Source organism: Chanodichthys erythropterus, chromosome 13, assembly GCF_024489055.1.
Source record: "Chanodichthys erythropterus isolate Z2021 chromosome 13, ASM2448905v1, whole genome shotgun sequence".
In the NCBI taxonomy this organism is placed as follows: Eukaryota; Metazoa; Chordata; class Actinopteri; order Cypriniformes; family Xenocyprididae; genus Chanodichthys; species Chanodichthys erythropterus.
Window position 1 is genome coordinate 33905625 of NC_090233.1, and position 24506 is coordinate 33930130.

General features: G+C 37.5%; 1 protein-coding gene across 2 annotated transcripts in view; it reads left to right on the forward strand.

The window, feature by feature from the left end:
- The first annotated feature begins 7140 nt into the window (after positions 1 to 7140).
- osbp2b (oxysterol binding protein 2b) overlaps positions 7141 to 24506 on the forward strand; it is a 90798-nt gene continuing 73432 nt past the window's right edge. The window contains exons 1-3 of one of the 2 annotated variants that reach the window (XM_067406012.1): positions 7141 to 7547; positions 21549 to 21757; positions 22154 to 22246. In XM_067406012.1, the coding sequence (XP_067262113.1) occupies positions 7237 to 7547; positions 21549 to 21757; positions 22154 to 22246 (613 nt within the window). In that variant the 5' untranslated portion in view covers positions 7141 to 7236. The remainder of the gene's footprint in view (positions 7548 to 21548; positions 21758 to 22153; positions 22247 to 24506) is intronic. The other variant, XM_067406013.1, reaches the window with a different exon arrangement.

Below are 24506 nucleotides of genomic sequence, written 5' to 3' on the forward strand. Positions count from 1 at the left end.
ACTGGTCCTAAGTCAGTATACTTAAATACAACAGCTGAACCACAAGGATGGAGCTTTGGGGAGAAACTGTCAATCAAAATGGCTGGAATACTACCACCTAGGGGCCTCTGTAACTGATGCATTCTTCTGATGGATTACCTTACGTACTACTGATTTCACTTTTCTCCAGCGTACCCTTACAAACAGAAAAATGAAAGCAGATAAGTTTTTTTTTTTACTTACCAAAGTCTGTCAGGATGAGGATATCGCTTTGGTCTAAAACTGAGTATAATTCATTTCCCCTTCCTGCTTTGATTTAAATTCAGATGCTGTGGGTTCAGGTGTATTCCATTTTTTAACTGTTGCTTGGAAAGAGCTTTTATTAAGGGATATACTTAGGATTTAAGAATAATGATCACTGAACATTTGTGAACCCTTTGAAATGACGTGTTATCTATTCTACCATTTCATGTGTAGTAATTCATTGGTCCACCTTACAAAGACCCGGCAAAAGTGCATATAATATTCTTACAGTGTGGTCGGGGTGACATTTTTTGTTGGAACAGCTTTCTTTTTCAATGGCAAAATTTTAATGGTTTTAATTCTTTCTGATGAGCTGTCATTCCATGCACACCCCTCCAGTTCAGTGTTTTGTCCAATGGTGGATATATGAACAAGGGAACAGATGCCTGCAGATCGTTGGCTGTTATCCTGGACTAATCCTGCTGAGCTGTTTCAATCAATTTCAATGTAACAATGGAAATGAAGTTCCACTGTGGGTTCACAATCTACCCGAGTGTGGATTTGTGAAGGCCGTAGTCAGTAACTTAACTCTTTTTAGCCTTATGTGAACATCAAAAACACTTCCTCTGAAGCCCATTGATAACATTTTTATAAGTCTTTAAAAAAATATGTTCATAGCACATATGCCAAGTCAGGTGTATGCCAACACATATACTATATATTAACTGCATTGCAATTTACATATGCCCTGCCAAATCTAGTAACAATGGCAAACATCCTACCTCCTAAATATATATCATTGAAGAAATGAGGCACAAAACAAAGTCTAAAGTCTTCCTCTGACAGGATAGTGAGGTGTTGTGTACAGATTTCAGCAAGCATGTACAATCACTGGCACTCGAGAAGCTGTGAGAAGTGATGATAAAGCTAACAGATCCTCTGGAGCTTCCCTAAATCTGAAGATTTCTGCTGAACCAAGATGCAGAGGAGGCTTACGTCCTTTACTGCAGCGGACTGCAGTCTGTAAAGTAGTGGATGACAGCACAATCCACATCCTCTCTGAAGTATTTCTGAATACAGAATGCATTAAAGTTAAAGTGGTTCAGTGTCTGCAGAGAGATTCAGGTTTTTTTTTTTTTTTTTTGGGCTAGTTTTTTCTATGCTACTCTCTTCTAGCGTAGAGAACACGTAGACGTTTGGCCTTTAAATGAGCTAACGTAGAGAGTGTTCTCTGGACATGTACTGATTGATTGGTTGGCCGTGTGGAAGTGTTGATTCAAAGCTAGCGCTGACGCACTGCTACACATATTCTGCTCTGAGGTAATAAACAGTGGAGCTTTGGCACATGAGTGGAGGTTTGTTGACTGAGAAAATTGATGGTCATTAGGAAGCCACACACCCACCCCGAATGCTTTCCTATGACAGAAAAAAAAAGGTCATAAGACATAATTTTCTCATACCAGACAGAGTGTGCATTGGAGAAAAATCCCTCGTTCCTCGCAAATGCAACTCTGACAGCCATCTATGCACATCTTACATGACTCAAAAGAGCTGAGAACTTCTGTCCGCAGGTGGAAACATAAGTTAGTAACTTAGGTCATCCTTCAGACTTTTTTATCATAAAGAATCTGTTTCTGTTTAATAGAGCTGCATGCTTTAATTGGCAAACATAAATCATTCAGGGGTAAATTTGCACTGTATGTACCTACAAGGAGATCTTTGTAACAGTACTTGACCATTGTTTTTGTCTTTTTGTATAATGCTAGTGTGAAGCTTAGCTTGTAGCTTAAGTGTAAGTGATGGAGATACAGTCAGGTTAGTATTATAAAGCAGCAGAGAGGGGCTCATACATTTGCATGCCACACAGTGTTAAGTGCTATGGTTGTGGACTGAGGACTAGACAACATGTAGCAGATGTCATGTTCTTGTGGAAAGTGTCCTGTGCTAGTAATGTTAAAGGCTTTAGACTGAACATTCAGACATGCTGAATATGGATTCTCTTGGTAGGACTGTCTGATTTTTTTTTTTTTTTTTTTTTTTTTTTTGTGTGTGTGTGTGTCAATTTGTTTTAAATTTTAAAGGGCTACCTGCTTTTTCTAATATGGAAACAAATGTTTTTGTCTTTTTAGTAGTTGTAATGTTTCATCAATGAAAAATTAATAAACCCTTTCAAACGACGTCTGAACTATTCTCCCATGTTGAATATTTCACATATATCTTGTGTCCGGTCTGATATCCCAATCTAAGTGCTTGTGCCACATTTGAAACTCTCTGGCGACATCAACTGGTGAGAGATCACAAAACATCAAATGATTGCAGTCTGGAGGAAACCTTCTATAAAACATCATATAAGAGCTATCACAAGCTAGCTTTACTCACCTCATTTAGATCTAAACCAGTTCAAAGGCATGAAGCAGAAAATGGATGCACAGAAAAAACGTTTAAAAAAAAACCCTGATGATAGTAGAGTAGTTTAAGACTACAGTTTTTGTTCTCTATCTCAACTAATAATAATAATAAAACTGTAAGACTGGTGTAAAATCTAAAATAACAATTACCAAATTAGTTTGAACACATTTTTACACTTACACTGGTAAATATGTGAAATACACAAATAACAGGTCTAATATTTACTTGCTTACAGAGAATTGATAGGGCAGACACTAGCCTACATTTCAATGATATAAAATATTTTCTTTATCATATTAAAAATATTTAATATAAGACTTTAAATAAGGTGTCAATGTTACACTATAAACACAGTAGAATAAGGTGACCAGATTTCTGAAATGGAAACTGTGGACATTTCCTATTTGAGTGGTCAAAATGTCACCAAAATCGAATTTGTTATTATCTATTTATTTAAAAAAAAAAAAAAAAAAAAAAAAAAAAACAGGGACAATGCATGTTTGAATGTTTTTGTTTTTAATTGTTGTGGGTTCCTTATAGGCTACTATTACATTAATAATTATGATTAAGTTTTATTATTAGGATTTTTGCTCTGGTTTTAATACAATTCACCAAAAATTTTTTCACGATTATTAGTAACCACTGTAAAAGCAGTTCAAAACAATATGCCTATTATAACATTAGTATGACTGTACAAAAGCACATTACACTACAAAAATAAAACAACATAAATATAAGAAGATAAATATAAAACGGCATTTAACAAATATGTTTTAACATTATTGAATATTTTAATTTTCACAAGCTGTTTTTAGCTACTGTATACATCTATTTTTAACTATTATTTTGCATTTTAGACTCATTTTAAGCACAAAGTACGTGTATTATTTTATTTTATTTTTGATTTATTCATATCTGAGTGTACCTTCACCACTTAGTTAAGACGTGTTTGTGGAAATGGCTGTGTTGTGACTGCGGAACTTTTGTGGACGTTTAAAATTGTACAAAACAATCTCGCACCCTGTTGAGGCCCTGTTATAAAACATACAAACAGTATTACTTTAATTTAACTAAAAAGTTAGTATGTTACTACCTTGAAACAGATCACGATGTCTATTTTGATATTTGACGATAATGGCGCTTTGCTCTGGTCCAGATCCAGATTACGTTAGCGGCACACGCATGACCAAATGTAGCTGCACAGCCCCCTCTGTTGGAGAACATGATCACTACACAATTTCTCCAGCAGGCTGCTGTATGCTCGTCGGTCTTTTTGCAATGTATATGCGGGTTGTTTTGAACGAGCTATAAAACAGGGACATTTCCGGGGTCAGCTCCAGTCGGGGACAGAACACCAAAAACCGGGACTGTCCCCGGAAAACAGGGACGTCTATTCACCCTACAGTAGAATATTATGGTGCCCTAGAACCAGTTTTTACAAGATGTAATATAAGTCTAAGGTGTCTCCTGAATGTGTCTGTGAAGTTTCAGCTCAAAATACCCCATAGATTTTTTTTTAATTCATTTTTTTAACTGTCTATTTTGGGGCATCATTAACTATGCACCGATTAAGACTGCGGCCCCTTTAAATCACACGCTCCCTGCCCCCCGAGCTCTCGACTATAATACAGTGCATTTACAAAGTTCACACAGCTAATATAACCCTCAAATGGATCTTTACAAGATGTTCGTCATGCATACTGCATGCATGCATTGGATCATGTGAGTATGGTATTTATTTAGATGTTTACATTTGATTCTGAATGAGTTTGAGGCTGTGCTTTGTGGCTAAAGCTAACATTACACACTGTTGGAGAGATTTAAAAAGAATGAAGATGTGTTTATGCATTATACAGACTGCAAGTGTTTAAAAGTGAAAATAGCGACGGCTCTCTTGTCTCCGTGAATATAGTAAGAAACGATGGTAACTTTAACCACATTTAACAGTACATTAGCAACATGCTAATGAAACATTTATTAACAATTTACAAATATCACTAAAAATATCATGTTATCATGGATCATGTTATATTATTGCTCCATCTGCCATTTTTCACTGTTGTTCTTGCTTGCTTACCTAGTCTGATGATTCAGTTGTGCACAGATCCAGACGTTAATACTGGCTGCCCTTGTGTAATGCTTTGAACATGAGCTGGCATATGCAAATATTGGGGTCATACATATTAATGATCCCGACTGTTACGTAACAGTCGGTGTTATGTTGAGATTCGCCTGTTCTTCTGAGGTCTTTTAAACAAATTAGATTTATATAAGAAGGAGGAAACAATGGTGTTTGAGACTCATTGTATGTCATTTCCATGTACTGAACTCTTGTTATTCAACTATGCTAAGGCAAATTCAATTTTTGATTCTAGGGCACCTTTAAATCTGATTGGAAGCAGTAGTCCTTTGTATCTGTCAGCTTGTTGACACACCAAAGTATGTTTGCAGTTCGGAGAGAATGAATGCGAAGCAGAGAGCGAAGTTTGTTTGCAATATGAAACATGATTTGTCCAATATTTTCGTTCACATCGGGTTTTTTCCTCACTAGTGCGCAGGGAACGGCTAATAGAAATCCTGGAGTGGAGTTGAAGCGATTGAGTGATTAAAGAACGCCGCTCCACTTATAAATGGCTCCAGTCCGTTTGGTTTCTTGTAAAACTATTTTCCTTGGCGAGACTTACTGGAAAGAAAGTGTTGCCAGACGTACGATAATCGTAATTGTACGATCATTTTGACCTCTGTACGATCAATAATGAAAAAAATCCCATAATGTATGTACGATAATTTAGAATTTTGATCATTCTGAATTTTGTGACACTCGGCTTACTCATTGACGTATCTGTGGATCCTCTAAGTCAAGACGTCATGATTGTAAAGGAGAACGTGAACGTTGTTAGGCGCATAGACATAATAAATACAAATGTATTTATTATGTTATGGCAGAGAGGCACTTCTTCCATCTCATCTCACCTTAAGTCTTCTCGGCCAATCATCGTGCAGAATGACTCTCTCTCTCAAGAGCACAAGTTAACGTTCCCGCCGCAGCGCTTTTAGGTCAGTTGTTTCCCACTAAGGTACACTAGTTATTTATCTATCTATATTGTGGTATTTTGCAGGTCCTGTCAAAAAGTTGTATTGATTACATCGTTACGACCCTAGGAGGCGACAAAGTGACGTAAAATGTATTTGACATTGAATGATTCACTCAAAAGATTTGTTCAAAAACATTGATTCATCCAGTAATGAAACAAGTGAAGTAGTTATGAGTGAATCATTAAATCATTCATTCAAACTCATTTTTTAAATAATTAAATTAAATAAAATATTTTTAAATAGACTGCAGCAATTAATATTTTGTTCTCTAGTAAATAATTATACGCAATTTTGTTTTAGTTGTCTGTTCATGATCTCTTTGAAAGAAACAAATAAAAATCTTGATTCTCATTTTATCCAGAATCATGCAACTCTAACACAAATTAAAATAACACATACTCGTTCATCTTCCCCACTGCTTTAAAATGTTATGCATTTATAGGCTATTTATGTTTTGTCTGTTTTTATATTGTTTGTCAACACACATACATATTATGGATCTGCATCCACTAATCTTCCATCCATACTGACTAGTGCTATTTGACAATTCATAATCATTCATAATTATTTTGAGCAATAGGATTATATAAAATATATAATATTCAATTATATAAGTGGCCTATATAAAATTACAAAATAAACATTCATCAATTAGTACTACTTTTTTACTTAAGTACATTAAAAATCAAGTGCTTTTGTACTTTCACTCAAGTAAAATTAAAAAAGGAGCACTACTTTCACTTGAGTATTATAATATTTTATTATACGTATCTGTACTTTTACACAATAGCCTACTTGATTTGTGTACTTCGTCCACCACAGGTCAAAGTATAGCTTTACAGAGATAGAGGGAACATCATTTTGGCTGTACAATCAGCAGCTAAAATAGTGTGATTGTCCAGCTTAAGTAAGTTCAGTACTGATTCATTCCGTTGTAAAAATCATTAGTTATTAATTTAGTTCATTTAGTCTACTACCTATACTAAAAACATATAATATAATTTTCTTCCAAATACGATAATTTTGAGCTTCTGGTACGATAACTAGACATTTTCAATCTGGATTTAGTTTGAAACACAAGTTAACTTAACAGCGGAGCTAATATCAGCACGATATTGATTAAATGTATGTAAACATAACCTTAAATAAATTAATAATAGCAAAAGCGTCTATAACACAAGCATTTTAAATACACTTTATTATTAAGCACATGTTTTGGATTACTCGATGCGTACTACGTATGTTTCTAAGTAACATGAATAGTGCAGAGTAAAATGCGACCGATTGGATGAGGAACTATGGAGGAATGTAGTGCGCGGGTGATTTCGGAGCAGCGCTCTCTTCTCGCGCCGCCAGTGGTCGTCGCTCCTGCTCTCACACTCGCTGCTCTTCATCTCTCTGTCATCGGGGAGAGAAAGAGGGGGAGTTCGCTGTTTCTTTCTCCCTGCCCCAGACCCTCCTCCTCCTCCTCCGGCAGCCCGTCCATCTCAGCGCATCGGTGGTGAGTTTATGGGGAGAGTGGCCGCTCCCTGCAGCGGCACCAGCAGGATCGTGTCCTTTCTCACCGCAGTTCCGTGCTTATCCTGCAAACAGCAGCAGCAGCGGCGGCGGCGGCGGCAGCGACATCATCAATCTGCGGCAGTGGACTGGGGCAGGAGGATGAGCGAGCAGGGCAAGAGTGCCGCGTCCACGCCAGCGAGCGGGACACCAGCCCCGGGTTCCGACACGTACAAAGGCTGGCTCTTTAAATGGACTAACTACATTAAAGGTTACCAGCGCAGATGGTTCGTTCTCAGCAATGGACTGCTGTCCTATTACAGGTAACGTTAACGTTAATGATACGCGTTCATATGCACGCATGGTCTTGTTTATCATGCACCTGTGTTAGTGTCATTATTACAGTAATGCAGTATTTGCACATAATTGGGCTATCGGGCTTTATTAATATTCTTTTTTGTGGGAGAATAGTGTAGGGATGTGTCATGTCAAGGCAGGTCATGAGAGCTGTCAAACACACATGCGGACAGTCAGCGCACTTCATGAGCGCGTCTCCTAGTGTGGACAGATGCTAGTTCATCCCTCAAAACCCTTCATTTTGCCACCATGTGTTTCTTTTAAACCAGGTCCTCAAATGTCATTGTGAGCGGGTGAAACGTCTGTCTCCCTCATTAAATGACAGCAGTAACATTACGCTGTTTTTATTAGCGCGTCAGCTAGCGCTCATGCTAACGTCAACTGATATTCTCATACAGCGATGCTCTGTGACGCTCATGAGAGTCGTTGAACTTTAATATCTGACAACCGACTTTTGCGTGTGTATGTGGGCGTGTCTTACAAATTTAGGTCTAATCATATTTCTGGCTTGTTTTTATGGTGAACTTGGCTACTAGTAATTTATTATGGTCCGTATTCAGCTTCTGGTCAGCTACAGATGTGTTAGCCAGTGTTGTTAGCTTTTAGCCAGCGTACACACAACAATCCAGAACATCCCTCACAAACATTTGCCATGGTAACCAACTTCCCCTTAAAACATAACAGAACAACAAGACTGTAATTTAGTCAAAAGTAAGCAAGTGTGTGTGTGTGTGTGTGTATATATATATATATATATAAAATAATTCCTGTAGTAAAACTATGGTTACCATTCTAAAATATATATAAAGTAATGTCTGTAGTAAAACTATGGTTACCATTCTAAAGGTAGGCCTAATTCACTGTATGAGTGACAACAAATATAACCAATAAAATGCATTTCTAGTGCATTTTCACATCAAAACCACATTTAGGTAATTGTGTTGTTTTTTGTGACATCATCTCGAATGACAGGGCCTGTGATATCTGATGATGTGAAGCCTATGTATGCAGTGATACAGTTTCTCTTTAAAATTTAAACCTCCCTCACATGTGTCACCTGTGAACTCGGCCGGTAACACCTGTTGTTTAAGAGGCCCTTGAGCCAGCACTGGTAATCATGTTTCATCTCTCCCTATGTGTCAGGAAGACAGAAGGATTGCATGAGGTAACTGTCACAAAACCTAATTACTATGGTCTTTTAATTGCTTCATTACCACAGCTAGGTCTGTCCCATAAGAGAAGCATTTAATGATTTAGTCAAGCAGAAATATTGCTCATTGAAATGTGTAAGTGTTTGCTCATTATGTGTCTTGGATGATGATATGCATACAGGAAAATTTTAATATGTACTGATAGCACTGATTATAATTGTCATACAATGTTTTCTTGGTGACTCTGAAATATTGCATAACAGTGGCCTTGAGATTATTGACCTTTCTAGCAGACTTTTGTTGCCCTGTAGCATGTTGAAAATATTAGGATATAGACCTCCTGGAAAGATGTACCTGTATGGAAAAAAATGTACTGCTCCTTATTTCCTACTGTAAATAGAAGTCTCACCTTGAAGTCCTTGCATTTACAAGAAACTGTATGTTTATTCTAGAACGGGCATTCGTGTTAGCTGGACCCTGAAGGGTTTTTTTTTTCAGGCTGATTTAAGGTAAAGAAACCAAATGTTGACTTTTTTTTTATTGCTTATTTGAATTAAATTTTAAGTTGCAGCGTCATTTGACATATAATTTTGAAGATTTTGGTCTTTTCCTTTTCAAGTTGACACACAGAACATATGCTAACTTCAAGTCCACCTTGGAAACTTCTATATCCTGAGTTCTTTATACAGCATGTCGTGCATTCAAGTCGGAAACATAAACAGAAGAAATATATAGTGAACAATAAACATAAATAACTACATTGGACTTCATGACAATTATTAATTTCTGTCACTTCTTTGTACATAGTATCACAGAACTAAATGTGAATCAAAGTGAGAGATTAACACCATGTGCTACAAATTTGCCTTCCACTCACTGATCTCTACATATAGATTATTGATATGATTTTTATCTATATTAGGTAAGGTGTTACTACCATGTTTCAAATTAACACAAAAACTGACAGCTCTGGTGGAGAACAGTGACTGGATCTAAAACCTTCAGATGACACCCAGCTAATATCTCCGTCTCTAAGTTACTGTAAACGAAACCACACATGACACAAAACCCGCAACACATAGAAGACACACGTTTGTGCAGCGCAAAGTGACTCTCTCACACTGTATGATGTGACAGACAACTAGTTGTCCAGTCCGGTTCCATTCACACAGCTTGTTTTCAGAGAATACGGTTGTGAGTTTATATGCGTGACTTTGGTTATAGAATGTGTTGTCACTCCCGTAAATAACTGAACTGTGTGTGAAAATAACCATATGAAGGTCTCATATACAGGACTGACAACCATATTCTACTGCTGTGTGAACATGGCCAAAAGTACAAATTTCCCATGTGCACTTGAAGGTAGCATAAAGGACTTTGGTATTATACTATGTAATTCGATCTAGGGCTGTACGATTATGACAAAAATCATAATTGTCGATTATTCCCATGAAATTGTAATTGCGATTATTAATACGATTATCACAATTGCATTGAATGATGTTTTGAATAGCTTTATACCATTGTTTGAAGCAACTGCATGCCATATTTGTGTGTAAAAATAAAAAAACAAGCTCAAAACACTCTTCCTGAATTTTTTTTATTGCTTTTCTAAAGCATTAGGCCTCAAATGCCAACTATACATTGGTTTGGTTTCTTCTTTAAATAATAATAATAATAATAAAAAAATAAACATATGCATGTAATAATAATAGGGGCTTTCGCACCATGTTGTTCTAGGAACGTAGTTCTAGGAACTAGCCACCAGGGTGGTTCCCCGAGAAATAATGTTCCCCTAGGGCCATTTTCCTGGTTGCATTCACACCGCCAGTAGGAACTCTGAAGTGATGTAAACTGTGCTTGTTGTTTATTTATTTATTTAACCTTTATTTTACCAGGCAAATTATTAAGAACATGTTCTTATTTTCAATAAAGGCCTTGTTATGACTTTTATTTTGACAGCACACCAGAGCCTGAGCACACAGGCTTCATTAGTTTACGATCTGTTTAACAGTCCTGTCTAATATGTTATTAGGTAGAACTGTTATACAAAGAAAGTAGACAATATAAAAAACATGTAACTATTGCTGTGTGGTTGATGCCTAGTGTCGCTAGCTAAGCAGAAATACATAATCATGTTGTACACTGCTTTTTTAAAAATGGCGGGTGCTGGTGTTTCGTGTTTGTTCAACCAATCAGCGTACACTTACGTCACTGGTAATTCCTTTAATGCTGCTTTTACATTTGATTTGCCTCTCACAACATAACATGCTCTAAAAACACCTTGTAAGCACACAGAAAAATGTAAGTGGATATTTTTTTTGAAGTAATCGCACCTTTGAATGATTATGAAATCATGGCATCCGTAATTGTAATCACAACTAGAAATTTGATTAATTGTGCAGCCCTAATTCGATCTTCAAAATTATACCTACTAGCTTAAACACAAGCCCAGCAAGGCATACTGAACACATCCAGGAAGTGTTTGAGAGCCTTTGTGTTGTCAGAACTGTATTGTTATCAGATGGTCATGAGGGTCATCGTGATAGCGTCATGGCGCAGATCTGTAGTCAAGCGGCTAATGAAATAAGGGCAAAGGCTCTTGTAAGAGCACTGAAGCAATGCCCATCAATCCGTATCTCTACTGGGCAGCCCCTGTGAGCCTAGTGACTCTTCACACAGTGGGCCACAGGGTTTCCACCTACTCTGGAGAGTCTGAAGGGAAAGCCACACTGGTGACTCTGAAAGAGAAGAAGCGTGTCCTCTATTAATAGTCTATAGTGTTGGAAGGTGATTGCAGTGGTGTAAAGCTAGATCTGCTGTTATCGGAGAGCTCTGGCAACCGTGCGCACGTAGCCAACACAATGAAGTGTCTGGATAACGTGCTGTGCTAATGTCTGCCAAATCAACCTGCCAAATACGCCATTACGGAGCCAGAGAGAGCAACAGTCAATGTGTGAATATGTTTTAGAGCCAGTGTATGACAACAGTCATTAGATTATGAATGATTTCTTAATAATTCCTTGGAATGATTGGAAAAGTAACTGTTCTAAGGTTAGTTAAAGGGAATGTTCACCCAAAACCTAAATTTCTGTCATCATTTACTCACCTTCATGTTGTTCCAAATTGTATGACTTACTTTCTTCTATGGAACACAATAAAAATATTTCATTTTTATGAAAATATTTTGAGGAAAGGAAATAAAAAGTAGCTTTGGTTGAGGAGATTTCTGGACATTTAATGACAGGACTCCATGGGGAATGACAGGGTGTGATTTAGATGTGAACCCGTATCCCTGGCCTGAGCATGTTCACTACATAATGCACCATTGTTCAAATACAAGAGATTTATTTGGAGTTAATATATTTTATGCCTACATTTTTATCAGGCCATTAGTGGTCAATATAAGTCAAGCCAATGGAAAGAATTGTACAACTCAGGCAAATCTGCTTCATGCTGTGAAATATGCACATTTACCACATCTTACAGCACTTAAATGCAGAGAGCTGCAGACTCAGACTCTCTGGGTGGCCTCTGTATCAGTAATTTCTTATTTTCAGCTGATATCAGTCCAACCTGGCCCAAACGGTCATTTTATAAGACATCCACATTAAAACGTTTTGCAGTTGAGCCGATACAATCTTCTATTGATATAGCACAATTCTATTTCTCACAATATTACTATTACTCATTAAATATTTCAGATCTGTGTATTAATATTTGTATCTATTTGTAATTTTAAAACCATTTAAAATTTTGGGGTCAGTCTCTTTTGCTCAAAAAGGCTGCTTTTACCTGATCAAAAATACAGTAAGGACAGTAATATTGTGAAATATTATTACAATGTAAAATAACTGTTTGCTATTTTAATATATTTTAAAAGGTCATTTATTCCTGTGATGCATTAATTCAAACTGAATTTTCAGCATTATCCAGTCTTCAGTTACATGATCATTCAGAAATCATTCTAATTTGGTGCTAAAAAAAGAGATTTCGTATTATTAAAGTATTAGTTTACTTCAGGAATAAAATTTCCTGATCATTTACTCACCCCCATGCCATCCAAAATGTTTAAGTCTTTCTTTCTTCAGTTGAAAAGAAATTAAGGTTTTTGAGGAAAACATTTCAGGATATTTCTCCATATAGTGGACTTTAACAGGGTACAAAGTGTTGAAGGTCCAAATTGCAGTTTCAATGCAGCAGGTTTTTTTTTTAGAAAATGGCCGATCGTTTTGCCAGATAAGACCCTTATTCCTCAGCTGGGTTTGCGTAGAGCCCTTTGAAGCTGCATTGAAACTGCAGTTCGGACCTTCAACCCATTGTACCATGTTGAAGTCCACTATATGGAGAAAAATCCTGGAAAAACCTTAATTTTTTTTTTTGACTGAAGAAACAAAGACAAAAACATTTTAGATGACATGGGGGTGAGTAAATTAAATTATCAGGAAATTTTAATTCTGAAGTGAACTAATCCTTAAATTGTTTAAAACTGTATTTGTCTTTGTGGAAACCCTGATACATTTTTTCAGGATTCCTTGATGAATAGAAAGTTTAAAAGAACATTTATTTGAAATTTAAATGCTTGAGCAGTGCAGCACTCTATGGAAATAGAAACAAGCTCCAGCTCCCATTTAGCAGCTCTACGAGGAGTTCAAGGTCTCTCGCACCAGAGAGGCACTACTCCAAGGACTCGAGGGTATCATCAGCAGGCATCATGGTGAGGACAGGTAGGAAGTGGAGAGCACAGGAAGGCCTAGAGATTGCTGAGTCCCAGCTGAGACACAGGGCTTTGGTGGGCACAGTAGCTACAGGCCAAGCAGGGTTAGGAGCTAACCCACAACCCTGCTATGACAAGGCCCATGGTAGGGACCACCGCCAACTAGTCCTGAAGGAGGTGCGGGCTGGTGCTGAAGAGGAAAGGACCTGCAGGATGGTGGGCATGTGGCAGCAGGGGGCACGGACGAGGTGGGAAAGCATGCTGGAGAAGAAGATCTCTTGGTCCGAGATCTGACAGGCGGATCAAGTTCTTGGTCCAAGCGGTTTGTGATGTTCTTTCTAACCCAGCAAATCTCTGCACATGTGGTAGGACTCCCCAGCATGTCCTTTGTTCCCTGGTAGGGGTTCCCTATCTTAAGCAGCTGCCCAACAGCCCAGGGAGAGGGCCTCTAAAGGTGCTAAAGTCCATTGCAGAGTCCATCTCCAAAGCTATGGCCAACAACAAGCATAGCTTCCACAGGAGGAACATCACATTTGTCAGGGCTGGGGAGCAGCCACACGGTTTCGGACTGGAAGCTTCAGATAGATCTGGGTAGGCATCTCAAGTTCCCGGTCCACATTGTGGCAACTGCGTTGAGGCCAGATGCGGTGCTAACATCAGCCACTTTGAAGCAGGTGCTCTTGAAAGAGCTCACTGTTCCCTGGGAGGAACGCATCGAAGAGGCGAATGAAAGGAAGCAGTCCAAGTATCAGGAAATGGTGGAGAAGTGCAGAAAGGTGGGCTGGAAGGCATGCTGCAACCCCACTGAATTTGGGTGTAGAGGCTTCACTGGTCGGTGACTGTGTAAGGTCTGCAGGCTGTTCGGCATTACTGGGGCTCCCATGGATGATGTTGTATGATGTTGAAAGACCCGAAACACCCGATGACTTTAGGAACATCACTGAAGATATGTCCTTGTGCATCCTAAGATGTATCTTTAACGTTTGTAACATTATAAATGTCTTTACTGTCACTTTCAATTTAATGTGTTCTTGCTGAATAAAAGTATTCATGAAAAAACTTGTTTTATTGATTCCAAAGAGGTATAATTTTACACTTGCATTTTGGTTTCTGTTTTCTGCCCTGTATGTTCATAATTTTGGTAACACTTTACAATAAGGTTCATCAGTTCAACATTAGTTAATGTATTAACGAACATTAACGAACCATGAGCAATAAATGTGTTATTGTATTTAGTAATCTTCGTTATAGTTAATGAAAATAGTTCATTGTGTGTTCATGTTAGTTCACAGTACATTAACTGTTAACAAGATTTTAATAGTGTATTAGTAAATGTTGAAATTAACAAAGATTAATAAATGCTTTATAAGTGCAGTTCAATATTAGTTCGTGTTAACTAATGTAGTTAACTAATGTTGACTAATGAACCTTATTGTAAAGTGTTACCATAATTTGTTTTATTTTGACTAAGAATTTTCTTTTCTGTGCATCATTTGTCTTCATATCATTTCCTATGGTTCAGTTAGTGAAGAAGCAGCTAAGTGGGGGGTGAGAAAGTACTGGGAGATAAAGCCCTGCTGACTCTCCTCTAACAGCACTCTACATGTTCTTCTTGTGCTCAATAAAGAGATTTCTTTCCTCCTGTAACAAGGTTACTGGCTCATATTTTTTTTCCTTAAGTGGGTCAGTTGCCAGTTCATTCTATTAGTCCATTAATTAAAGTTGTTAACAGTAACATTTCAGAAATAATTTTGAGCAGAAATCACAATCCAGTTATAATATTGTGGTGCATCACAGTGCATTCAATCCATTTTGCCTTCCATCGCTCTTAGAGAGGATCTCTGAACAACTGACGTGTTTGTGAGTCATGCGAGCGTCGCTGGTCGTTTAGTTGAGAGGATGCTGCTGAACTCTGTATGCTCACATACACACTTTCTCTTTCTTTCTCTTCATCTCTCTGGGCTAATTTCAATGGGCTGGATCGAACTGATCTTGTGGATCATTACTAAGAGACACAATAATCAATCACTCTATCCTATGTGCACTTCTGAAGAACTCAGCTCCCTGTAGTTCTGTCACACTGATGCAGATTCTGAAGAAATTGCTGAGGCTTTCTATAGGATGCCTTGGATGTGTTCTGCTGATGTGTTAGTTTTACAGAGAGCAATAAAAACCCCCACCACCACCACACAATTCTGTCATCTGCTGCGCTAAAACACGTTAAAGTGTAATGGTCTGCGTAAATTGCACTCGGTCACAGCACCTCCCCCTCCTCCTTCTCTTCCTTGCGATGAGTCACATATCTTCCCCTCCTTTTTTTTCTTATACACTTCCTCTCTGTCTGCTTCCTTCTATGCATGTTTGATTTCTTAAACTTTTCTCCCATCTTTATTATGTTCTATTATGTTATTGCAACCAATTGCAGTGGAAACCTTTTTAGTTAATAAAGACTGTATTAGTATAAAAGGATGACAGAAAGCCAGTGAGCCTGCCTGAATCTGGGTGTCTGTATCTGTATTTTTAAATATTTGTCTAATTAGGATATTTGTGGAAGCAGATAGTTAATAGTGTTTGCTTAGACATTAGAAATACCCTTTCCGAGCAACCTTTCAGGCAATCGATTAGAATTCCCTAGCAAATAAATGGCAACATGCTAAAACAATGCAGTACACCCTAGAAACCGCATAGCAACTCCCTTGACACCGTAGATATATACAGTCTACATACAGTAGCATCATTAGCAGCTGTTTCTATGGGCTGCTATACGTAAGTGGTCCGTGAACATTTGAGAGCAAGTTGATTGAGTGTCTACAACCGTAGTTAGATGCATGACTATATCTGCAGAACACTTCAGCTGATGATTTTGCTAAAGTAACACAATACAAGGCGTCAGCTAACACAGCATTAAAATATGCCATAGTTAAAAAAACCTGTGAAAGGTTATCCCATTTCTTCTAGAATTTAAATCCCAGTGGTTTCACAACCAGAATTTCAATGTTGTGTCATAATTGGTTCTTACTGCGAATGACGACACGCTGACTGTTCCAAGATGGCGGCCACGCCTTCATGTCTGGAGCTGTCGAATATGGCATGTACTGTTTGTATACGTAGAGTATCTAGTTGTATCTTATGCTATCTTTTTCTAGCCAAATACTTATCAGTTATCTATATTTTCTTGTCTACATCATATTGTTGTGATGCCTTATTTTGCTGAAAGGGTGCAATGTGTTGTTAGATTAAAGTCATGATGTAATGGAAGTAGTGACAGGGCATTTCTTATGTGACATATATATTGCGACATATAGAACATCTGAGTAAATATATATATATATATATATATATTGTGACGTACATATAAAGAAAAAGGACAGGACTTGAAACTAACCATCAGTTGTTGATTGGATGGCAGCAGATCTTAACGTGAGCTTGTAGTCGAAGAAAGGAGTGGGGTTTAAGTGGACTAAATGATTAGAGAAGTCTGTCATACATTACCAGAGAGAAGTCTGTCATTTCACTGGAAGATTGTGAAGACAAAACATGTAAAACAATAATCCGGTCATTTAAAAAAAAAAAAATCACTATTAGGCAAATTTTCTGTTTTTAGGGCATCTCACTCCCAGACAATGTTTGACCTTCTTTTGCAATGAGTGATAGCATCCATTCTGCTGGGAAGAATGCAGTCACATGATCTGAGAGGAGGTTGTGTCTCTCAAGGGTTTATGGGAGGTTAGCTGAGAACAGGGTGTTTTGGAATGTCATTCAGACTCTTTGCACGATGTGTTCACTGACACTTGCACACTTCCTTCAGTTATTTTTGGACTGAAAACATTTTACAGGAATCGTCAGTCATTGCTGAGTGTGTGTTTATCTTTTGCATGTGAGAATATGGTTGTTTCACCAGTGGGCATGTTTTATGAGAACTGCAGAGCAACCTCTCTCTTGCCAACTCCAGGGTCTAGCATGGGATTGGGAGTTTGTTGCAATGTTGTTAAGACTTGGGATAGAGCAGAGAATGAACATGATACTAGAATGTAGTGATAAAAAGAGTTTTCTTTTCTAAATGGTCCTAAGTGATGGAGCTAATGTAGTTTCCTCAAGTAAAAATGACACTTGAACGAGCAAAGTTACAAATGAAAAAGGAAGGAGTCGCTATTAATGAAGTTCTATCGGCCATATGGAAATTGAAATTGAATTGTGGATAAAAACTTGTGATTTGACTTGAAATTTGTGCCTGGCAGATTAATAAACAAACAAGAAGATCCTTCAGACAGACACTACCAAAAGTTTAGGGTCAGTAGGAATTTTTTAAAGAAATTTTCGTGACAGTAAAGACATTTATTAAGTTAAACTATTTCTATTTCAAATAAATAGAAATCCCCAGAACAGAACTGCCTTTCTGCATCAGTTTATTCAGTCTATTTGGCCCTGTTTACACCTGGTTTTAAGATGCGTTTTGGTCGATCAGATCACAAGTGGACAACGATGAATAACAGGTATAAACAGGGTCTAAAATGTTATGAGCTTGTCCACTTTCAAACCTTTTCAGAGGTAGTCGAAAACACTTGAGCTTATTTTGTCCATTAGGTCAAAGATTTGAAGAAACCCATACATACCTGCACATAGACCGTCCCCTCGAAGAAATCAGGAAATCAGGAAGTGGTTGAAAGTGGACAAAAGAGACAGATTAAAATACCATGTGTAAACGGGTATGTGTCTCCCTTGTCTACTTGTGCATCTTAATACCAGATGTAAACAGGGCCTTTATGTCACTGTTTCTAATGTAACTTCCCCAACACACAACAGCATACAGAAGTACTGCTGCCATTACAGACTCGAAGAGAAAAAATATATCATATCACCCTCAACTCCAAAAAGATCTTAGCCTCTTCAGGAAATAGTGACAGCTTTGGCCTTTTTTATGTACTGTATTAATATCAAACCATTTTTTTCTCCTCTGCTTTTTATGAATTTGTTTTTTTTTTGGTTAAATTCTCAAATCTCTTATCTGGTATTCCTCTCTCGCTCTCTCTGCAGGTTTAATGTCTGTCTCTTTTTGCTCTGCATGGTAGTTCCTTACCCTGGCTTCATGTTCTCAGTTCTGACCCACTTACATCCATTTGTGTCCAGTCTGTCCCCTGCAGGGTGGGTGAAGCTAATTTAAGATCTCTGCTTTTACCCCTGCAAACCTCCTCCCCCCAACTTTCTCTCTCTTTCTCCTTTCTGCTTGGGCTCTGGTAGGGTTTGAGTATGAAATCTCTGCTCAAGAGGGGTTGTTTTTTTTTTGTGATGAAGTGAATATGGTAATTGATGTTTGGTCTGTGAGCTGAATGTGTATCTCTCCCTCCCCCTAGTGACACGGTCACCTGAGTTTGAATTCAGCCAATTACTTGGTTTGCTTGACTATCAGACCATCAGACCGCACAAGGCCTGATAAATGTAGCCAGCAGACGTTGGACTCTTTCATCACAGACACACACACACACACACACACACTACTAGGGAGACCATTGTGCCCCGTATCTGTAAAGAGAAAATCCTTTTTTACAGATTCAGGTTTGTGCAGGGATGTTTTTATTAATATTCTTTCTTATCAAACATTAAAATTTATTAGTATTGCCATGAACTGCATATGCCTCATACTGTATTAGTTTTTAACATGACTTAGACTGAATTACAAACATGTACAATTGTGGTTTCCAAATTACCAAATTGAATTATGATGATTTCATGCTCTCAGCAGCCAAAAATTCAGTGCAACTGTGTTTTTGCAGTCGTATAAACAACCAGTCAGTTCACAAACCTTAAGTATGCAAAGCTTTATTTCAAGATTGACGTCACAGAAAGTAATGAAAACTTGCAGTTTATGTGAGTCAGATGTTGATTCAGTAACTAATTCAGTTAGTTTATTCAGTGAAAGTTTTGTCGGACTCCATCTGGTAACTTGTGAGTCTTTTTGAATAATTACTTTTAAGAACCACTCAAAAGAGTCATTTGCTCTTGAATCGGACTACACTGATCACATGTGTGATTTTTTATTTTTTTTTTCAAACTTAATGGATTCAGTTCAAAGTTAAGAAAAATCCTGAATGGATCTGATCATGACGAACAGTATTGCTATCTATCAGGATGTGCTACCAGCACTATACTGAGGTTAAGGCTATGATGTAGGTTAAGTACTGTGACTGACATGACCAATGAAATATTTAGAATCAACAGTGAGGCAGGGTTAGCTTGTATGAGGAAAAATCACATTATCATGGTGTATGTTTTTGAATAACTATAAATAACTGACTAATATGAATAGTTTATGAGTCAGACTACATATATTTTATTGACATTTAGCATCCCACCAGTTAAGATGCACTGCTTTAGAAACACACTCATGCACACACATACACTTCTGCTGGAAAATATAAAAGTAAAAGTACAGACACAATAATTTCCACAAACACAGTGTGTATCTGTGTCAAATGTCTGACCGGCTCTGAACTGTGAAGTGCTTCTTACAGTTTCTCTGATAGGTCAGAGCTTTGACATTCCATTAGAGATGTGCAACAGATACTGGGTTACCAGAGCAGAAACACACACACAGACAGGGTTCTTCATGCCTTTTACTGTCCCATTCTTTCTGAGAGTCAGCAAAGCTTCAATAGTGTGGTGGAATTTGAATCAGTGTTTCGTAAGCTGCTAAGTGAGGAATCTCTGCCTTTCTCTGGATGTGTTTTGTGAGGCTTTAGGCTTTTGTTAGGCCTCTACTTGAAGCTTGGTTAAATTAGAGCTCCTCAGAATGGCCTGACAGGCTCTGGGATCCTTTCAGGCCTGAGATATTTGTCTGTCTGTCTGTCTGTCTGTCTATCTATCTATTGTTTATTCTGTCTGTCTTTCTATCGTTCTGTCTGTCTTTCTGTCTGTCTGTCTATCGGTCTATCTGTCTTGTTCTAACATTCTATTCTGTATATCTATTGTTCTACTGTTCTATCTATCGCTTTATCTATTATTTTACCATTCTATATCATTCTCTCTGTCTATATACTTCCACAATGTTAGGGTGGTTGATATGATGTATAACATTTTAAACCAGGGGTAGCTAACTCTGCTCATGGAGGGCCACCTTCCTGCATATTTCAGTTTTAACCCGGTCCAACACACACACAGTATCACACAGTATCATTATTTCTGATTCAAATGATCAAAGAAGTACTTGGATAAAGTTTATAGTTCGTATATAAACACTGATGTCTATGCTAGTGATCAAAATACAGTAAATCACCTTTTGAAAGGAATGACACTTCAAATAAAGATTGTATCAATTACATTGTTACACCAGTAGGTGGCAACAAGTGACCGTTAAAGAGTTTTCAAAAATGCTGATTCATCCAGTAATGAAACAAGTGCCATTGAGTGAGTCATTGAATCATTCATTCATTCAAACTAATAAAAAAGTTAATTCAAATGAATGAAATCATTTTAAATAGACAACAATTAACACTTTGTCAGAACCTCTATAGAGTAAATTGTAATTGAGATAATATTTGTACTGTAAGTTCAATGTAAGTTGTAAGTTGGGACTGTAAGTTCTCTTTCTAATCTCTCTGGCAGGGTTTACATCATGCTCAGTCTGTTCTCTCTGTGACACTGGCTGGATTGTTTGAGTGTTGTTGTTTGAATAGCTGACACACAATAGCCATTAACCTCCATTCTCTGCCCACTCAGTATGCAGCTGTGTATAGTAATATAAAGCTCTTGGGTGCTCAGTGTTTTTCTCTCTTACACACAATTGATCTATATTGATTTAAATTCCGTCATTCAACGTGTGACTTCATTCACAGTACAGCTATCCTACACACATATATGCTTACAAAGTAATGCATCTTCATTTTGCCACACTGGAAATATGTATTAATGACTTAACAATATTATTAATCATTTTCATTTTCTCTCTCTCTCTCTTCTTCTTGTTGTTCTTTACGTCTGTCTTTTTGTGATTCTATTATTTCTCTTGTGTGTCTTTTTGTTTTTCATCGTGTACTAACACCTTTATATCATTTCTTGTCTCCCCTCCACGTTTTGGTTGTTCTTGTCTTCGTCACTCACGGTAGGACGCAGGCGGAGATGGCCCATACATGTCGCGGCACCATCAACCTGGCCACAGCGCACATCGACACCGAAGACGCCTGCAATATTGTTCTGAGCAGCGGGGGGCGCACTTACCATCTGAAAGCCAGCACAGAGGTGGAGAGGCAGAGATGGGTCACAGCCCTGGAGCTGGCCAAGGCCAAGGCCATCCGAATGATGAACGATCAGTCCGGTAAGAGTGGGAAGACTCTGATGAACATAGATGTTTGTTTTTTAAGTTCAGCTGAAATGGATCGTTGCAACACTAATTACACAAAATTGTGTTGGGCTTTTAAATGATTATTGTCCCTTTAATAAAGTGGCACAATTATTCAACTGTAATCAACATATCACATCAGCCCTAGTCTAAAGGTTTCTATAGCATCAACAGGTCATATTAAAGTTTCAAATCAGGACTCTCACCAGCTATACTGACAACATGGCATCTTGTCGTGTGGTTGAAAGTGTGTTACTATGAAATGTTCTTCTAGTTCCATGTTTTTAAGCAGTAAGCTTCTCTCTGCTAAGAACTGACTGCTAATTGAGTCGCTGCATAAATGGTTTGAATTGAAAATGTTTGTGCTTTTAGACAATGGCCACACAGCCCAGCTAACACACTGTTATCAGTCTGGTAAGGTGAATGGGCTTCTTACAGAGGCTTTGCATCATGTTTACTGGGTTGGTGAGTAATTCGGAGTAAAAAAAGGGTGATTTTTGCTTGCAGGAAAATGTAGGGCTCAACAACAAGGATTTCTTTGGCCCAGTTGGGTCAGTAGATTAAATTTGTACTTGCCCTGCCATTGAATTTTCACTGGCCCCATCACAAAAAATGTTTATTTTTATTATAAAAAATATTGTTTTGATTAACTGAAAGCAAAATTGAGCTTTGTTTACAATTTTTTAAGTCATAATGTAATACAAACATAATTTTTGAATTAATAATATAAAATATAAGGGAATAAATATAATGAAATTGAAATTAAACACACTTTGCTGCATAATGATTTATCATTTTCAACCCATTTTAAATTCCAAAGCAATTACAGTTTTTGACAAAACCAGTCAGCTGGATAATATTAGAATTGAGTGACAATGGTCAATTTATCATAGAAAACCAAATATTTAAAATTGAATATGGCCTGGCCTGATGGGACAATAGACTCTGTCTGCTGGTGAGAAACTATCACGCTGTTCAGGCAGTCCTTATTGTTGAGACCTGGAATGATTGCATTTGGACTGGACTGGGTCAAAGAAGTTGTTGGATTGTTTAGTTTGTGGTATCTTATTTGGGTAACTGCTTTGCTTCAGATAGGTCAAATCTTTCTTTCTCCTAAAGAAGTCTTTGACCTGAACATTGAGCTGTCGAACAGGTGGTAATAGTCTTTGGCTTGAATCACATAGAACTGTTCATACTTCTCATTAACCCGAATGTTGAACCAGGCTAAATGAGATGGTATTGCATGGAGCATGATTTCATGTTTACCGAACAGTGCTATTCAAAATTTGGGATTCCATTTCTGGCCTCCAGAGGACATGTTTACATGAACTGCAAGACTCCAGCTATTTACTACTTTCAAACTGAGCTATAAACAATGTACAGCATTCATTAATCAAAAACCTCAAATACAAATGGCAATATAAATGAAATAATTGTAAGTATCTTATTTAAAATGAGGTCAGTAATATTGCAGTAAATGTAAATATAGCCATTGCCTCCTATTCATTATTTAGCCATTATTTCCTATAGTAAAGCTGTTGTGCATGTGTTTACAGATACTTGTTTACTTCCTTTCCGTGAAAAATCTGCAAAGAAAAGTCATTCCAGGGCTCCTTGTCATTTTAATTGAAGACTTGGGTCAAGCTCTAAATGTTATCATACAAGACTGTAGGAATCAATCAGAGTGTTGTATTAGTTTTTTGGCAGTACTCAGGGTCAGAGCGGGTCAGCACGTTTGCCATGTTACAGTACTGTCCTATATTTGAGACCTGATGCGCTCATCTCCTGTGGCACACACAGCTGTCATTGCTCGGTGAGCTCCTGAAGCAGATGGCTTCTGCTTTTGATTAGAACTTGTGTTTTATGATCTCGCCACTGCAGATGTTAACCATAACATACTTCTTGCTTGTTTATTAATTTGAAAATGACATAAAATAAAATACAAATATTGTTAGAATTTATATTTTTTTATTTTTCAGATTGATAAGAATTATTTTACTATAAAATATTTTGCTATAAATGGGATAAAATGAGTGGGGAAAATCTTCTGCTTTTAACATGTTCACCACAAGGGGGCAGGAGTGCTCATTTTGGAACGTGATTTCAGTTCTCATGAGAAAGTAGCCAGCACTCACATGACAACAGAGCTCTTTTTTTTTCTTTTTTTTCTCTCTCTCTAATCTCTCTTGTATGTCAGACTCTCGTCCATGTGAAATACTGGCTGTGCTCCAGCGCCCTCTCTTCATTCCATTCCAGACACTGCCCACTCTTTCCTCTCACACACAAACAAACCCAAGCTTTCTATTTTTGCGGTGCTGTAGAATTCTGTGTATTCTGTCTGTGAAGGTTATGTGTGTCAGTAAGAATGTCACACAGAATGCTGATGGTAGCTTTTGTGTTTGTGGTCAGTCCAAAAATCTCATACAATAATGACACATGCCCATTTTCTGTGTGCCATGTATTAGCATAAACGGTCATTAATGAATCATGTTCAGAAGAATAAATAGACAAGGTCAGTAAAATCTTACTTTGACATTTACATGGGAGAAGTACTCATAATAAACTTTGGACCCTTACATTAAAGACTACATATAGATCACATAGCTTGCATAAATCCATAATAAATTACAAAATGAGTGTGTAAAATTTCTTTGATGGAAAATCTGAATTTTCAGCACCATTACTCCAGTCTTCAGTGTCACAAAATCCTTCAGAAACCATTCTA